The sequence below is a fragment of the Gordionus sp. m RMFG-2023 genome, chromosome 3 (genome assembly GCF_954871325.1).
Source record: "Gordionus sp. m RMFG-2023 chromosome 3, tfGorSpeb1-WG-v2, whole genome shotgun sequence".
NCBI lineage: Eukaryota > Metazoa > Nematomorpha > Gordioida > Chordodea > Parachordodidae > Gordionus > Gordionus sp. m RMFG-2023.
Window position 1 is genome coordinate 30,140,864 of NC_088777.1, and position 20,549 is coordinate 30,161,412.

General features: G+C 26.6%; 1 protein-coding gene across 5 annotated transcripts in view; it reads left to right on the forward strand.

Annotated features, from left to right (window-relative positions):
• LOC135927413 (uncharacterized) overlaps nucleotides 1-20,549 on the forward strand; it is a 74,371-nt gene that overhangs the window by 10,350 nt on the left and 43,472 nt on the right. For 4 of the 5 annotated variants that reach the window (XM_065463393.1, XM_065463390.1, XM_065463389.1 and 1 more), the window contains exon 4: nucleotides 13,055-13,178. The exons of the other annotated variant lie outside the window; for it this stretch is intronic. In XM_065463393.1, the coding sequence (XP_065319465.1) occupies nucleotides 13,055-13,178 (124 nt within the window). The remainder of the gene's footprint in view (nucleotides 1-13,054; nucleotides 13,179-20,549) is intronic. 5 annotated transcript variants of the gene reach the window in all.

A 20,549-nucleotide genomic window follows, 5' to 3' on the forward strand; every position in this document is an offset into this window, starting at 1 on the left:
TTGTAAATTTCTTTCTATCCTGTTTTATTTTTATCCAATAATAAATCAACATTATTTCATTATATTAGTCAGTACAGGGGAGTATATCAACATCGATTGCAATACAAAAATATTCTCAAAATGAAACTATATTTGCGGAAATCGTATACATCTATTATGTAGTTCAACATTCACAGAGCTCTATATATATCATTACAATGTGGGTAGAATTTTTTTCTCATGATATTTAACGACTCCAATATAAGTGCAAACCTTACTTGTGGCAATAAAAATGAGCAAGGCTATCACAATGTTTTGGTACCTGAATCCTAGAGGTCAATTCTAGACGATTTGAAAGATGGGCATCCATATGCAATTCTAACAAATGTATCTAATAAGGGAAATATTAAAACATTTCCCTCGATCCTTTGCAATTTCAACAAGAATAAGAACATTTCAATAAAACTGTTAAAAAAATTTCCTCAAATAGTGAAAAATCCAACGATGTAGCTAGCCACATAAGGGTAAATATAGCTGATTCAAGGTTATCAATGATTTGCATGCCAGCTTTCTGCGCTGATAATGCCTCTGTAAATTTTAGCAAAAACTAAAGTTACCGAATTGAGGCAGCACAAATGAATTATTACCAATTGGCTGTATATGCCATATATACTATATAGTTCTTGCAAGAAGGCAATGAATGTACTGTCTGTGGATGTCGAAATAATTGTGATGAAATATTTTAACGAATTTAGTTCAACTAAAAGAGTTAATGAATTAAAAGAGTTGGTGAAGTGGCCTGACTTGGAATGGTGTGAGTTGTTGCGATATATACCTATCAGGTGGTTGTCATTAATACCTGCCATCGATAGAATTTTAAAATTTTACAAACCCTTAAAAAAATACTTCTTAAATAAAGATTTTAAAGGCTGTCCTAAAATTTTGAAAAATTTTGGATTCTTTTCACATGTAGGAAATCTACTGCATGCAGTTTTTGCAATCAGAATATTCTTTATTAAAAATGATTCACATGCTACAGCTCTGTTCATCTCTATAGTTAAAAATTGATAATAATTTTTATGGCGCTATTGCTAAAATTATTATATTATAATGTTCAAATAATACTCTAATTAATACATATTTAAATGAAGCAGATATTTTTATTAAGACAATTTTAGAATATTTACAATCAAAATTTGATTTTAATAACTCTATTTACAATTGTATAAATATTATCACCTTGGAACACATTGATGTCTTGTTTGAGGAGATTTTAATTCTCTCTATTTTTTATGATTCGCCACCCGAGCGCATTTTTAGCTTGAAGAGGACTGCCTGGAAAAAGGAGATAAATCGGATTCAACATTAGAGAACGAGCTAATGGTTAAATAATGTATAATATGTCATGCTTGGAATTATATAATCTCAATAACGACGGTAAACATTTAGTTCTATTATTTAAATCTCAAATTAAATATAATTATGTTTTAGCAAGGCGCCATAAAATTTATTGTCAATTTTTAACTGTAAAGATGGACATATCTGCAGCATAATTTAGTGAATCTTTGTTAAGATTCTTCTGATTGCAACTGCACATTCTACATGTGAAATCATTCCTAAATATACCTCTGCCATTCATTATAATAAATATTTTTTAAAGGTTTATAAAATTTTAAAATTCTATCAATGGCCGGTATTAGGAACATATCGCAACCAACTTTGTGCTGACTCACTTCTGTAAATACACTCTGTTTTTCCAAATTCACTGAGGCATTATCAGATCAGAAAGCTGACATGCAATTTATTGATCATCTCGAATCTGATATTATATGGTTAGCTATGTCTTTGGATTTTTCACTATTTGAGGGGAAAAAATTTAATAGTTTTATTGAAATGACCTTAATTTTGTGAAATAGCGGAAGATCAAGGAAAATCCCTTATTAGATGCATCTGTTAGAATTGCATATATATGCCCATCTTTCAAATCGTCAAAAATTGACCTCCTGGATTTAGGTCTTAAACCATTAATGATAGCCTTGCTCATTTGTTCTACAAGTATAATTTTCATTTATAATAGAGTCGTTAAATATTATGGGAAAAAGATTCTACCAACATTGTGATGATAAGTATCTCTGTGTATGTTGTACTACAAGATAAGTACAATTGCTGCAACTGTAGCTGCATCTGTATTATATCTTATTTTGGAGTACCTTATTATGTATTTAAACGTGATACTTGATAATTAAGCGCCTATCCCTATAATGTTATATACACACACACGGTAGATTTCCAATTGAGGTCGTTTTGAGGGACATTCGCATAAAATATATTTTTAATTGTAAAATTAAAATCGTTTTTTATATTTAAAAAAGATCATTGGTTTTTTTTATAAATTAATATATTTTAATAAATTAAGATGTTATTGTATTTTGAAAAATAGTTACCGACTTTGTATTTATATAACTAATTATAAAAAAATAATAGGCGGATAATTAAATCAATTCAAAATCCCGGCCGAAGGCCACCCGCAAAAAATTTTTTTTAGCAATTTTTATATTTCTACCGCAATTTTCATGTTTCTCCCGCATCTCCCTCAATTTGAAAATTTTGACCTGGCAACCCTGAGTATGAACCAAAAGTTATTAGAATTTCAAAAATTATCAAATTTAGAACAAAGAATCTAAAGAAAGCTATTATAATAAAAAAATTAAGTTATATACACACACACGGTAGATTTCCAATTGAGGTCGTTTTGAGGGACATTCGCATAAAATATATTTTTAATTGTAAAATTAAAATCGTTTTTTATATTTAAAAAAGATCATTGGTTTTTTTTATAAATTAATATATTTTAATAAATTAAGATGTTATTGTATTTTGAAAAATAGTTACCGACTTTGTATTTATATAACTAATTATAAAAAAATAATAGGCGGATAATTAAATCAATTCAAAATCCCGGCCGAAGGCCACCCGCAAAAAATTTTTTTTAGCAATTTTTATATTTCTACCGCAATTTTCATGTTTCTCCCGCATCTCCCTCAATTTGAAAATTTTGACCTGGCAACCCTGAGTATGAACCAAAAGTTATTAGAATTTCAAAAATTATCAAATTTAGAACAAAGAATCTAAAGAAAGCTATTATAATAAAAAAATTAAATGAAATTATCATTATTTATAAAATCAACTTTTTTCCTTATTTCAAAATATGAGGATAAAGATTAAAGGCTAATATTTTAGCCAAAAGAAAATTAAGCTTGGAAACTTTTCCGACAGATGACATAACTTGCGGCAACTTTGGAAAATGTTATATCAGAATGAGATGGATTGGTTATGGTAAAATTTAAACAATTAAGATAGCTAATTATTTTCATCAAGCAAATAGGTTGAGCTATTGTTTAATAAAAAAAATTTAAATTATTTTTAATGCCGTAAAAAAAATATAATCAAAAAAATGATGTATTTTAATTTTAGTTTTATTTTTATTATTCATGACATGACATGAAGCCACCCAAGCTCATTTACATTGTTATCAAATCAAATGAGAATATAGTATATTAAAAAAAGTTAACCGAATTCCAATATTTAAATAATTAATAACCTTAAGGAATTTTAAAGCTATATAACAAAATTAATGCAACCAATTTTTTCCCAAATTTTTATAGCATGGTCAATATCGTAACTTGAACTGCGAACTCATTAGAGGAGCATCATTGAAATTACAGGGGGGGAGGGATAGTTAGTTATGAAATAATTATCATTATTTGAAAAATTGAAAAGCGATGAAAGGTACTTTCTTTTTTTAATTATTTATATTTGGTAGGAGGTTAAAAGTTTTGAGAGGGTTGATATCATTTATAGATATGTATACAAGCCCCTGATTATATTCTCCGCAGTCCTTTTCTTAGGTTAAAATAGGAAATGGTATAGCAAGTATTATCTTATTTTAAATAGATCCCTTCAGGTCATATTTTTTTATATCTAATTTACATATAGAATAAATATCCTTAAAAAATAAATTTCATTATAAAAAGTTTTTTAAAAAATGATTTTTTTATTTATTGAATATGTGAAGGAAAAAGTAGAGCATTGCCATATCATATCGTCTAAACCAATAGTTTGTTTGTTAAATATATAACTGAAGTGTAAAATTTTAAAAGAATCACTGATTTGAACAGACTGTTTAAAAATAACCATGGAAAAAAACATCTGACAAAAACACCCCGATATAAATTTACATGCTTTAATAAATAAAAGGTAAATTTAATCCTCGTTTTAAACTTTGCCCTTTAGTGAAATACTTGAGTATTATTTTATAATAGTATTTTTCTAATAATGTTGCTCATCAAATATGATCATATTTGTAAGGAGAAACAACTATATGACTCAAGGGTTAGGAATATTAATTTTAAAATAATTTTATAATGCATGACGAAAGGTAGTTATTTTTGAAATAGTGGGATTGATGTGGTAGAGAAAGACTGCGTCACATATAAAAAAATTTGTAAATACCCTCATAAAATCTGTATCTTGATGAATGAGTCTTATGTAACTAGCTAAATTTTATACCAAAGTAGACCTCCTATATTTTTATCACAAAAAAATAATGAAAATATAAAAATTTTGAGACTATTATATAAAAACAAACAAAATTTTTATTATTGTAGATAAGAATTTAAAAAATTAAACATTCAATGTTATATTAATAGCGATTCCCTCAAGATAATCTAATCTTGATCGATTTTCGAAGTCAGAAACAATTATTCTCGCATGCAGATTTCGAAATTTTTTTCTCGGGGTAGAGGGTGTTTCACCAGAATTATATTGAGCAATTTTTAACTCTGTCAACCCTTGTTTTTTTAAGCCTAGAAAAATTATATAGTTTATTAGTAAATCTTTATACTTTTTAAAATAATAGATATATAGATAACTTGATATAAATTTCCACATGTTTGGATGGTAACTTGTTAGGAGGGAACTGAAGCATCTATGCCACCCTTCAACCGCGTTGTTGGTTTTCGCTTCCCCGTTCAATGTTGATTGGTAACAATTCCAGAGTTCAATATTAAACAAAGCAGGTAGTCTGCCTCTTCCAAACGTTTTACAAATGTAAGCTTTTCAAAAGTTTCAATTAGAGGCTGAAGTAACAATTGATTATTAGAATAAAATTCGGAGTTTATTAGTAATTCAAATGTTTCAACTACATTTAAGGGTGGCACAAACGCCAAACAAAACATCATTTTAAGTTGTATATTAAATTCCACATCTGTTTTATATTTCTGCGATATTTTTGAATGTTTCGCCAAAATGGAAATAGCAACATTTGTGTTGCGAACTGGGAAACACTTCATTGAAAGCTTTTACACTGGCCATTTCAAAATCCGTCATAATTTTTTTTGGAGTTGATATTAAGTTGTCACCTATAATAGTAAATATTCTTTTATAAGTTTCATAATCCTTTCTATTGGTCAATATATATATGAGAGGTAAAACATTATTATTTCTAATCCCATGAATTGTATAAATTTGAGTAAATAAAGGTGGCGACGATTTAAATGTACCATCAGAAAACCAAAGTTCGCATGAAGCTAAGAAGTCCAAATTTTTTCTTGTTCCAAATATAATAACACGGTCGGAAACCTGACACACATGTTAAATAAATAAGCAATTATAATAAAGTGTTTCTTATCGGGCAGATATCGCAATAAAAATGAAGGATTTAGTTATATTTGTTCAAAAAATTTATAGAAAATCTTACCGGACCATCATCATGAAGTATGAAATCTTCATATTTATCTGTAATTGAATATTCATACCAGCTCAATAAGACTGCTAGGATTCGGAGGTGCAAAACTGTTTGAACTCCGCGTTCGGTGAATTATACGTTTCATAAGATTGGTGATGGTAGTGCCATTGTTATGGAATCACATAATTGAGATACGTGTTTCGCCACAATAAAGTTTGGAGTTTCCATAGTATTATTCAAAGCTTCATTCTTAATTAAATTGATTATTTTCTTGGTTTCCATTTCGATTGGATTTTCTGGATGATTGTGTATTTCTTTATTATCTTTTATCTTACCATTTTTTTTGTAAGTCGTACGGGACATTTAAAAATATCTTGATTAATGCATCTATAATAATTAGTATCTGAGACTACTTTATCCAGGCGGAACAAATAATTTTTAAAGGTTAAGATCTCCTTATTTTTGCTTGATAACATATTTTATAAGACTCCGAAATAAAGAGGAAAGAATGGCGAAAATATTTATAATTTATAACCAAAGGATTGGCACCAGCCAGACGAGAAATTTTTTTTTTAAATTTCGGCAATACTTTTTTTGGTTATTGGTATATTATTTTTTTTCTATTTTATTTTTTTTTGTTATTTATTTTATGATATTTTTTTTATTTTTGCCTACAAATTTAATTTTTTTTGTGGTAAAATATAGGAATTATTAATTCCGCATATTTAAGATATTTTTAGGAGAATTTTGCTTACAAATTTATTTTTTTTTGTATGGATAAAATAGACTCCACCTTTGAAGTTTAAGTGATTTTTAACCTTTCTAGTGAAGGGTTAAATCGGAATATAGTACGATACACGAAATATAGTATTAAATACCCAATTTTATTCATTAAATTGAAATATATTATTGAAATTAATACAGTGATTTATAAAATGATTAAAAATGACAAAACGATTTAACAATTTATATTTTCTAAAATATTTATATTCATGAATATTATCGCGATCCCCATGTCTTTTGTAGTTTGCTTTTAGGTCCCGCCACAGCCTTTCGACTTTTTGGGTGTGGATTGATCTGTCATTAGGATCAACAAAATTTCGCGAATGATTGACCCGATAATGGAAATAATTGGCTTGTTCTAGCCTATTATATCTAAGATAAATAGATTTAAATTTATTACCACTTTTGATTTACAGGAAAAATATATTTGAATACCCTAACCACGAGTCAGTCATTATCGTCGAATCTTGCATTACATTATCTTTAATCACACGCAGTGTGGTATCAATCTTAAATAAAAATTTGTAGAAAAAACTTTTTTAAATATCTTAAATAAAAAAATTAAATTTGTAACCAAATTCTCCTAAAAATAACTTATAAATATGCGGAATTAATAATTCCTATATTTTACCACAAACAAAATTAAATTTATAGGCAAAATTCCTAAAAATAACTTAAATATTTTACCACAAAAAAATTAAATTTATAGGGAAAATTCTAAAAATAACTTAAATATTTTACCACAAAAAAATTAAATTTATAGGCAAAATTCTCTTAAATTAACTAAATATGCGGAATTAATAATTCCTATATTTTACCACAAAAAAATTAAATTTGTAGGCAAAATTCTCCTAAAAATTTATTCACAAAAAAAATTAAATTTGTAGGCAAAAATAAAAAATTGATAAAAAAATAACAAAAAAAAAATATAATAAAAACAGTAACCCTTTTTTTTAAAATAATTATAATTTATCAAATATGTCATTAATTATTTGTTAATTTTTAGTGTAGCTATTTTTTTATTATATTTTAAAATTATTTAAGAAATATTATATTTAAATTAATTGAAATTAATTCCGAGATATTATACTAAAATTTTTATCACGCCCCCCCTCCAAATAAACAGAAAAGATAAAAAGATATCTATAAAGATCGTAAAATAATAAGATTAATAAATATTTTAAATTGGGGAAATCCCTTATTTCACTTAGATGTAATTTATTTTTGAATTGCCATTCAAAATTGATATTCTAAACAGTAATGTTGAAGACTTTATTCATCTACACTGTTTAAGAATAGTGACTGCCAAAACCACGGTTGTGCATTTGACCGGTCAAATATAGTTAAAATCAAATAAATATTATTTTATATTGAATATCATCATTTTCTTTTATATTTTTTAATCAATTTTCTTTTTGTCTAAATCTTCAATCGATTTCTGTTTTAGTAAGATTATTGACACAAATCGACCAATTTCTTTCTGAAGAAGAAGTAGATCTAGGAATTGTTAGTAATGTCACTTCTCTTTGGCCATGGTGGTCAAAGCTAATTCCACTGCTTGAGATTGAAATCTGATTGTTTCTTATGGAAGTTTATCTCCATGATTTTCTATTAAACAAGCCGCTTTTATTCCTGAAATTTATGATATAACTTGAAATATTTTGATCACCACCTTGTATGCCTAATTCTTTTATTATATTACATACTTCATTAAATTCCCTATGATTAAAATGCTCTCCTTAATATTAGGAACTCAATAAGCATTGTGATCACATTTCACATGTATTTATATCGTTTTTTTCTTTTTCAAACATATTTTTATATTCAGATCTTATAGAATATTTGATCAGGTCAAATATTCTCCCGTTCAATTGACCCGTCAAAATCTAGTCATTTGACTGGTCAATTGACTGACTTCTAACCCTGGCCAAAATTGATTGATAAATTTATAAATATTAAGTCATCAGACAATAAATAGGAATGCTACCCAGATATCAATTTCGCCAGTAAATATCAAGATTTAACCAATAAACTCAATGATTATTATATTGATAAAGCTGAGTTCCTTGTGCGCGATTATTATAAAATAAGAACTTCGAAGGAAAGGATAGGATAGCGAAAAAAGTGTATTCCAATAACAAATTTCATAAACCAGATCTAAGTTTATTAATCATTATATAAATTTTTTATGGTTAAAAGAAAATTACAAACTATGTGAAATTAAAAAAATATTATTCAAATAATATAATTATAAAAAAATGATTCAAAATAAATTAGTCATTATTAGCAATTATCGCGATATTAAATTCTCTATAATATCTTCGCGATATATGTTTCGCGAAATAATTGTCGCTACATTGTCTTCACGATTCGGGTTTCGCGATAATAACTTCGCTATAAAATTTTCGCGATTAAAGTTTCGCGGTAATATATTCGCTTCAAATGTTTCGCGGTAATGTATTCGCATTAAAGGTTTTGCGATATTGTATTCGCGGTAATGTATTCGCGATAAAGGTTTCGCTATAAAAAATTTGCGATATTGCATTGGCGGAATAGTATTCGTTATTATGGATTCGCGATAAAAGTTTCGCTACAAAATCCCTTCGCGATAAACGACATTCGCGATAAAAGTGTTTAGCGATATTCGCTAAACTGACATGGAACCAATCGGCACAGCCCTATTTTTAACGTTACATGTCAATACCGCGAAAATTTTAGCGCGAAATGTATTATCGCGAATGTCGATTACCGCGAAAAGATATTATAGCAAATGCATTATCGAGAATATAATATAGCGAATGCATTATAGCAAAAATAGCGAATGTATTAGCGCGAAAATGTTATCGCGAATGCATTATAGCGAATACATTACAGCGAATGAATTATCGCGAATGCATTATCGCGAATATATTACCGCGAATGCATTATAGCGAATGTATTATAGCGAATGAATTATCGCGAATACATTATAGCGAATGCATTATAGCGAATCCATTATAGCGAATGCATTATAGCGAATGAATTATCGCTGTATTATAGCGACATTATCATATCGCGAATGGAGTTTCATGAAAGTTACAATTTTATATTTATCGGCTTTTCGACTGACTTAGTTGAATCTGAAAATTAAGTTAAAATGGGGATTGGCTCTAAAAACATTTTTTTATTGATATTAAGGCTAAGGCTTTTCTTTTTTTTTGACCCAAAATATATAAAAAAGATTCTAAGTAATAAAATAGATTTCTCTTTTTCATCTAATCATTTTAAATATTAAACATCAAGTTTTTTCTTTTTAATTTATTGAAAACTTATAGGGGAGAACGGGGTTATGGCGAACCCTAAAGGCAAACCTTAAGAAAATTATAAGTACTTTATCATTTTTAATAAAAAATATCTCATTTTGTTCAGCTCTATTAGTTTTATGATATGTTTAAATTTCAAAAATACATTTCTAATAATTTTTTCAAAATATCATTTTTCCTGGAATTTTTTTTGGTAACCGAGTGAACCCTACCCGGGGACGAACAAGCCCTTGGTCGAGGCTATTATAAACTCTCTTTAATTTTCCATATATAAAAGTTATATATTTTTTTATTAGGATATATTTAATGATTTAAAACATAAAAGTATTATATAAAATCATTTAAAACATTCACAATCTTTGCAAATAAATAAACAATAAAATTGCAAAGCCATTTAACTAATAACTGACATTGAAAGCAGTCTTGATTGTTATGCTTGATATAATTTATTTGTATACCAAACAATTATTTATCATATAATAACCTTTTTCGATTTTTTTTCTTTTAGTTAGTCTCTCCTTGGCTTTTTTTGCATGTCAAATTTTTAAAAAATAGCAAAAAAAAGGTTCGACCTAACCCCATATAAATAGCCCCAGTAGCCACCACTTTGATTAAGATCATATTTTGAAGTATTTATATTATCAATTTTGTTCGGGTAAATTGTTATTCTATAAAATAGGATTTTTTCTTTTATATAAGATGATTTTTGTGTGGTAAAATAGTATATTAATCTTTATTTTTGAAAAATAGTAAAAGTGTAAAAAGTAACTTTTGAAGGTACGAATGATATAAAGCATTATTAAAATTCTTCAAGCGGTACGATAGAAATAAAAATTATAGCCGCATATGCAATATATAAGTATATAGTTTTGGTAAAATATTATCTCTTAGAGTTTAATACTCTAGAAAATAAAGCCACTCTCACTATAACCCTGGGTTCATTATAACACCGGTCTCCCCTAATTATGGGCATCAGAAATTTTTTAGCTTTAGCTGATAACATAAAATAATATCACAAAGTTCTTTCCAAAAGTGTCTTACTTTGTGGAATAAACAAAAAATGTCTACCAATATGGCAGGTAACATCAAGAAATTGGGTAGGTATCTGATAAATTCTAGTGGAATTCGTATTACGAATCTATGGTTTTGCTTGATAAAATCTTAGTTGAAAAACAAAAGGAGATTGATGAATATGATAACCATGGGGTTAGCTTGGTGAACTGGATTAATATTCCACTTTTTCCTAGAGAATTCAGGAATTAAACTTGATTCCAATTTTTATTCTCATGTCAAAATTTTATCATTATCAGATCTTTGATAAAATACATAATTTAGAAAATTATCGTATGTTTATATTGTTAGTGATATTTAATAATGAGATTTGTTTAATAATGCCAAAATATTTTATGTTATAGTTTATGAATTTGAAGAAATCTTTAAAAATATATGTCCGACTACATTTTTTTATCTTAATTTTCTAAAAGCCACTTTATAAAATTTAATATATTTTGTTTTTATGTTATAGTTTATGAATTAAAGGAAATCTTTAAAAATATATATGATAAGATTTTATGTTTTAAAGCTATAAAATTAATAATTTTGACGATTACAAAAGATTTAATAAGATAGAGGTCTCAATCCAATGTTCCCCTTCATCTAATCTTATTTAAAAAATTTTAAAAATTATCAACATATTTTTTTAGCTCTGGAAAGGGTTAATCATATCAGTAACTAGGGGCTAGTAGAATTAGGTCGAATTAATTATATTATGCTTAAAAATATGATACAATAAGTATTCATTGGCTATTATAGCTTTAAATTCTATTTTTTTCCCTTTAACTTTCACCTTTTCTAGTAGTTGATAATCAAAAGAATTAAAAAATTCATTAAAACTTAAACATTTTTTAAAATAAAATATCACATTTTGAAATTTTTTATGAATTATTTATATACAAATGGTGTATTATTGATAATAACAATTATCCTATAGGAGACTTAATAAACCAATATAATCTACAAACCTGGGGTTTGGGGCTTGTTGGGGCAAAAATTAACTTTTACTAGAATCAATCTTAAAATATAAAATATTTATTAATAGGGTCTTTTGTAAAAAACTACTTAATCTAATCGTTAAAAACATTGAGTATACCAAATTCCACATATTTTTTAATAAAATACGAATTTCATAAATAACAAGTGACGTGTTTTAGAGGTAAATAATTTTAAAACTCTACTTTAAATAAATATAGACAATTAAGCTGGTTCTCTGGTTTTTTGGAACTTAATAAATGGGTTAAATATAATTATGTCAAATATAAATCACTATTGCATTGTGATAATGTTAGTTGTAATGCATTCGCGATATTGCATTCGCGATAATGTATTCGCTCTAATACATTCGCTATGATACATTCGCTGTAAGGTTTTCGCGTTAATGCATTCGCGCTAATATATTCGCTATAATACATTCGCTATGATGCATTCGCGATAATGCATTCGCGGTATTACATTCGCTGTAGTAATGCATTCGCTATAATATTTTCGCGGTAATGCATTCGCTATAATGCATTCGCGCTAATATATTCGCTATGATACATTCGCTATAATATCTTTTCGCGGGAATCGACATTCGCGATAATACATTTCGCGGTAAAAGTTTCGGTATTGACGTGATACGATTTTTAACCACTTTACTCTAGGTATGAATTAAAATTATAAAAATAATACACTTACAATAAATATATAATCTGCTATTTGTTAATGCTTTAAAAATATGACAGTAAAAATGTAAAATACCAATCGTATTACCCCCTTCTTTCCTGTATTAAAATTATTATATATTTTGGTAACTACTGATTATTATTAGCAGAAGCTAATGACGATATAAAAAATGATTAATAATTGCCTTCAAAATATAAATAACTTCTTTTATACACAAAAAATAACTGTCAAAAATATCAACATATTTAAATTTAATTTTTGCAATTTTAAACGTAAAGGGTAGAGAGGACCCTTAAGAATAATATTTCGACAGGAGGCAGCTATTAAGTATATAAACAGCTTGCCGATATTAATTTAATATTGGATTAGATCAGGCTAAAAAGGGGGTATTGGACGACCTCAATGAATTTAATCCATATTTAGTTAATTATCCTATTTTTGTGTATATTTTCCCTCACTTATATTGAAATTTGTTTTATAAATAATATATATATTTAATTTCAAAAAATATTTACATTGAAAGTTGGTGTGATATTATTAATGTTAGAAGACTAAGTCAAGTTATAGTCATAGCTATAGAAATAGATATATCTATTCCAAAAGAAGAAATATCAAATGGTGCTTTGAAAATTGGAATAAAAATGCAGGTGAAATAATGTAATTTTTATATAAATTAGAGGTATATTGAATCAGCCTGGTCATTCATTTTTTTAAAAAAATATATAGGTATTTGGTATCTTTCTTTTGTGAAGTTTAAAGATGACAGATATATCTTAAAAATATAATGGTTCATTATTTTATTTTTTACATATATTTTTATTTTTTAAATAAAGTATTATTAAATACAAGGAATTTCCAATTTTATTTTTGTTGGATTTCAGATTACTCTTTTGTTCAGTTCGAGTTTTTAAAAGAGTTAAGTTTGGGTTTAAAAAAATGAGTCAGGATCAGTGCATGGGGTGAAATTTTATGGTCATACCTGCCCAGGGTTGGGCAGTATCGCGGATATTTGTATCTAAGTTACAAGATACTTTTTGTATCTTGTACCTTTTTTAAAATTTTGGAAAGTATCTTGTATCCAGTATCTAAGATACATATTATTTAAAAGTATTTGTATCTTAACCAACTTTGTATTCAAAAGATACAGATACTTTAAAAATAATTTATATTGGTTAATTTAAATAGTATTAAAATTTAAAATGATATTGTTTTAAGATTTAAATGAAAAATTTACAAAATTTAGATATTTTAAGATAATTTTTGATATATGACGTTGGTCGTCATATAGCAATTTGCTAACAATTAGAACTATCATATTTGAATCGTTTTATATCTGTCTATTTTAATATTATGGAAGAAGAAAATAGAATATGTTTATCTTTGTCTTCAGATGATTCTTCAACCGAAAATTATAACAATAAATTTAAACTAAGCATACTTAATGGTAAATTTTTTGAAGTACTTCAAGATGATCATAATAAAGAAATTCATCGTGACTTTGGTATTGACGAAAAAGTTATAGCAACTGTTACAGATAACGGCTCTAACTTTAAGAAAGCTTTCAAGGAGTTTGGATATTCTATGGAAGCTGTAGAGAATGACTTTGACATCAATGATGATGAATGTATAGAATTCGAAATCATTGAAAGTATTATTTAATACTTCTTTAAAATTTATTATGATATTGTAAATTTAGTAAAAAATTTTATTCAAATAAAATTATTTATTTGTTTATTTAAGGGTCTAAAGAAGCCTCAATAACATTGCCTCAACACATTCGTTGTTTGTGCCATACGATAAGTCTAATTGCCACAACAGATGTCGAGAGAGCTATTAAGGATTCTCCTAACATTTCTAAAATTCATCATCCTGCTATAACTAAATGTACTAAGCTATGGAATGCAAATAATAGGCTTAAAACTGCAGAACTTATCAAAGCAGTTTTAGGAAAACAATTAGTTACACCTTGTTGCACTAGATGGAATAGTTTGTATGATAGTCTTCTTAGTTTATTAAAATTTAAAGGCGAACTTCCTAAATTATGTCAAAAATTAGAATTGAGATATTGAAATTCAATATTTAGAAGAATATTGCAATATAATGGCCCCATTGGCTATAGCGATTGACAAAATACAGAGTGAAATCAACTGCTATTATGAAGAATCAGCTCTAATTTTAAATGTCGTAAAAAATAATTACAAATTTAATTCAAACCAATCTACAATTTTGCAAACCATTAGCTATTGCCATAGAAAATTATTTAAATAAAAGATGATTTTGATAACAATTTTAAAAGTGCATTTTTGGCAACTATTTCTCATCCCGATTTTAAAAATCGTTGGATTGATGGTGAAAAAGAAAAAAAATACTTTCAGGATTTGTTATTACATGAAGTTTTAATTGTTTTTAAAAATAATATTGAAATTAATACTTCAACAAAATCTTCAATCGATGAAGATGATGATTACTTTTGCCTTAAAAGTACCACATCCAATTCTAATAATTCAATAAATGATATTGAAATAGAGGTCCTAAATTATATGAAAGATGACAGGCGGAGTATAAATATGTTAAATAGTTATAAATATATAAAAGAAATATTTATTAAATATAACACAATATTACCCTCCTCAGCCCCCGTTGAAAGATTATTTAGCTTTGCTAATATGGTTAATAGATAAAATTGTCAAAGATTGAACGATAAATCATTTGAAAAATTAATAATATTAAAAAATAATGCTGATATATGATGCTGATTTATTATTATTAACTAATTATATAATTATTAAATGGAATATCGCATTATCTTTTATAATAAATTTGTTATTTTCTACAATTTATTTTTAATATTTTTTTATAAATTTATATTATAGATATGAAAATAAAGCTTTATACATTTTGATTTTGACTATTTAAAGTTTTATAAAAAGTATCTTGTATCTTAGATACTTTTTTTAAAAAAAATACAAGTATCTTATATCTTATTGAAATTTTTCTAAAGTATCTTGTATCTTAAATACAAAATTTTATAAAGTATCTGTATCTGTATCCGAATAATATTTTCTGAAAATTTGCCCAACCCTGTACCTGCCCCAGGCTTATTAGGCCCGTCTAATCCCTTTGTTTTAAAAAAGTATTAAAGTCCATTGTTAATTAAAAATATACAAGCCCAAGTTCATGGAAAAATTAAAAGATAGGCCAGGCCCATTAAAATTATAATTTTGGTAAGCCCGCAACAAATATACTATAATAATAACTAAACTCAACATCAATTATGTAGTTTTATTTGTATATCTTCATGGTCATGCTTTTTTTTACATAGAAATTCAAATAAGGATAAACGTTACATTATTACTTATATTGGAATGTTAAAATGTGAATAAAAAAATAAAATATATTAAGATAATATTATTATTATTTGTAGAGAAATATTTTTGTGTTCATTTCAAACAGTGGCCTGAAACGTTATCTATTAAAGTTCCTGCTCAGTGACAGTCAGCTCCTTAAACTTAAAAGATTCTGGGTTGGTAAAGATTCAGAAAAATTATAAAGGTTTTTTTGGGTCTTGAAATTTTTGTTTTATTTATTCAAATTTTTTTCAAATAAAAAAATGGAAAAACATACAATTGGATATAAAATTTGGTAAGTGTATAAGTATGCAAAGATTATAAAAAATAATTGGAAGAAGGTCATAATATAAGGGTTGAAGTTAATAATGATATAAACTCATTCAGTTTGATGCAACTAAATGAATTAATCATATCTTATTATTTTTTTAAAAAGAAAAAAAATGAAGACATTCATATGAGTGCATCATATAAATATTAAAAAATCAGTTAAAGAAAAATAAAAACTTCCTAAGGAGAATGTTACTTATCAAATATAAGGTCTTAAATTGCAATTTATATGTTTATAAGTTTTTTCCTTTTAGTGATTTGATATAAAGTTTCAGTTATTATTAAGGTTCATTCCAGTATAACAATTGGTATTACTCTGGGCACCTGTTTACAATGGTATTTACAAATTACTATAATATGAATATTCTAGGCATCAAAATTTAATTTATAAAAAAAATTATTTCAATATTATTAACATATTTAAATACTGGAGGACTGGTCTTTTACTAGGAAAGGGAAAGGATGACAAATACTCCAGCTCTTTTAGGGTCTATTGAGGTGTGAAGGTAGGTTAAGGTATATTAAGACAATTATATATTTTTATTATTTGTTCTTAGTTTTATGATTATTTACAAGCATTTCTATACCTCCCTAAGTCAATGACGATATCCTCCCCCCTAAAAAAATAAAAATTAGCTAAGAAAATGTAAATTAAATTTGGCAAAGACCATACCTTCTACTACCTTCCACCTACATTTTATCTTATTCCCCTTGCACCCTATTTTGACGACGATCTTGTCTTATACCCTTCCTCCCTCCCCTCCCCCGGTATAAGTACCTAGTATTCATATATACTTAAAGTTTTCAAAGATGTGTCTTATGATTTTTGGAAAAATTTTTCCAGTAATTACCGGGTTTTTACTAAAAGAGATAAAATAATCTGATATTTGGTTTTGCTGACTTGTGTTAGTGGTGGGTATATCCAATCAGATGAAAGGGTAGGCTAAAAATAAGTAAATAAAACTTATAAAACAATCGAGTTGATAGTGTCATCGGCATTATCCGAAACAACTGAACGGAGTTAAATAAATTCTACCAGGAGATGGTATCTGAGAAATAATTCATTTTTCTAAAGTTAAAGAGTTTATTTTTAGTTGTTCGATATATATGGCGAGATAAAGATTAGATATTATTAAAGATGATGCCATAGATAGTTGTAATAAGTGAATCTACTCATAATTTTAGGAATTTATTTCAACAAATTCCGTTTATTTTATTTGTTATTTAAAATATTTACGTTTTACCCTAATTTAATTCTTGTTAAACATATTATTAAACATAATAAATAATATATATTTAATTTTAAAATTTCTTTTTGATAAACTTTTCGTTTTCATAGTTTAAACAAAAAAAAAGAAAAAGAATCACAATAACTAAAGTAACTTCTCTAAAATTTGCTAAAAAATTTTATGAATTGAATAGTAAGGCAAACTTAAATATTAATAAAAAGATGGTCCGGACTCATAATAATTAAAAGACCGGTCCGTCAGTCGTTTTCAGACTAAGACCTTCAGGACCGGTTTGTTGACCTTCACTAGAAATTTAAGCGCCAGTAGGTATAAGCCAAATCTTACTGATTAGCTCGCACGATTTATCCAAGGTGGGGTTACCAATTCTCCCCTTTTAGCGGGGTCGTGTCTCTGAAAAATTATTTTGAATCCCAGGTTATTTTTTTATTTTGCTTTTTAAAATATATATCTTTTTATCATCTCCTTAATATTTGGGTCAATTGAAAGCACGCCAATATTTCATGCTTTATTAGTCAACGCGAAAAATTATAATCAACAAAATTTTGGCCAACCTTACTATTAAAAAGTTACTGATAGCATTTATGAAAATTTTATCAATGTTTAATGCTTAATTATATATTATAATAATCTGTTTTAATAAAATAAGAAAAAATTGGCATCATGCCAGAATGGAAAATATGGAACTAAATATCTGGTTTATGGTAATATTTGATTTACTAGTATCAAAAACATTTTATTGCTTTAATCTGTAGTAGATGATTTAAAGAATGATAATATTATTACTCAAATAAGTAAAATTTGCCAAAGCACCATGCCAGAAGGGAGAATATAAACGTTTTAAATATCTGATTAGCGTTAGTTAATTAATTCCTAAATCAGTTTTGCCAACCACAAAAAAAGATATTGAATTATAAACAAATTGAAAACTATGACATGCATTGAGTATGAAGTGAGTCAAGCTGGAAACATTAATTCTGAAACTCTAATATATAAAATAATTAAAAAGATGATAATTTTTAAATAAAAATATTAATATATATATATATATTAAAAATAAAATGTGAATAATTCCTTTATTTTTATCAGAGACCAGCAGATGTACCATTTGCACGGCCCGACCCAGATGGTTGCCGGATTTTATTTTAAAAAAAATTTTCGGCCCGCCCCAGGTTTTATATTTGCAGGCCCGGTCATGATTTTTTAAAATATTTACATTTTTATAGCTAATAATGGGGATTTAAAATATTCGGTTTTAATATAAACTCTGGTTAAAGTATATTAAAAGAAATTAAGACCCGACCCGGGTAATTAAAAAAATTGCAGGTCTCTGATTTTTATATAAAGCAATCTAATAGGAAGGTAACCAATATATTATATCACAAATAAAACTGTTATCATTAAGCAAGAAGTCAACCAAACTTATGGAAGCATTAACTCTGAAACTTATATAATAAAGTACGTATTTAATGTATTTTATAGCTTCAACCCGTTTCATAGATAGTTTAAAGAAAAAAACATTTTTGGCGCAAAAAGAAAAATTCTCATCATGCTAGAATTAATATTTTATAAGCACTAAAAATCTGGGTGCACTAATATGTAGCATGATTATTATTTACCAATTCATCAATCAGTTTTTCTAACCAATAAACAAACTAGTTATTAGGCAAATAATAACGGAAGCCTTTAGTGCACACGAATTGAGCGTTTACTTTTTTCTGTAATTTTTAAATAAAAAAAGTAACGCGTCCCTTGTTTAAATTGAGGTTGTCTTTTTATTAATATTGGTCGATTCAAAATTTTAATAAGTTCTAAAAAAATTTGTCTTTGAAAATTATATTATTGTCTGCGTTCTTATTTCTTTAATTTTTAAATATTTCTTTTTAGGATATAAGTAAATTTCTATCACATTTTAATATAATACAAAACGAAGAATAAAAAAGTATTGAAAAAGCTTACCTGTTTGCCTTTATAAATGGTTGCTAACGCCAAACGGTAATTTTACCAATTTACACGAGGCCACTTGAAAGACAAACGCAACGTTTGAAACACTCAATTTGTTCTTACTATTATGCTGAGTCTTAAATAATATGGGATTTTAAATTACAATTATTAATTACGCTTAAGTACATTAAGGTTCCCTATATAAAATAACGATATTTATAGATATCATTTGTTCTTTTCTGTATATTTAACAGATATAGAAGTAAAATAGCCAACATTTCATATTTTCATTCTCTTTATATTTTCAATATGATATCCTAAGCATGTTCTTCAAAACTTTGAAAATACTAATGCTAAAGCTTAAGCCAATATATATAATTAACGGTTAAAATTTATTTTAAAAGCTTTATCAATGTTTAGTGCTTAATTAGTATGTTATTTTAACCCTTTTTGTGTATAAGGTAAAAAACTTATTAATTAAATAAGAAAAAATTAGCATCATGCCAGAAGGAAAAATATAGCATCTACTTTGCATGAATATTTAATGCCTAATTATTACTTTTTTCAACTAGTTTTGCCAACCAAAAAAAGTAAACCTAGATATAAACAAGAGGATATCTATGATATATTGCATTAAGCTTGAGATTAGCCAAAATTTTGGCAAAGCCAATTCTGAAATTTATGCCAAACTATTAAGTATTGCTTGATTAATCTCCTTAAATCCATTTGGTAGATGGTTAAAGGGGAAAAATAATGTGTACTTATTAATTAATCAATCTCAATCAGTTCATTTCCCAGCCAATAAAAAATATAGTTATAAGCTAAATAAAAAATATAGCGTCACGCCTTAAGCTGCATCACAATATCAGATTTTGAATCGTGTTTCAAAAATCCATTACACATAAATATATTAAAGTGTCCTTTTCCCCGTTTCGAAATATTTGTAAATTTTACGATCTTTATAGATATTAATTGTTCTTTTCTGTTTATTTAATGGATAGCGAGATTAAAGTCATAATCTCATATTAAGACACAGCCTTCATGAAATTTGCCATCAATTTTTTTTGGTTGGAATTGATAAAAAAGTTATTAGCAAAATAAGAATTCCAGAATTGGCATCAAGATTTAAGATAGAACGAAAAATGTAGAA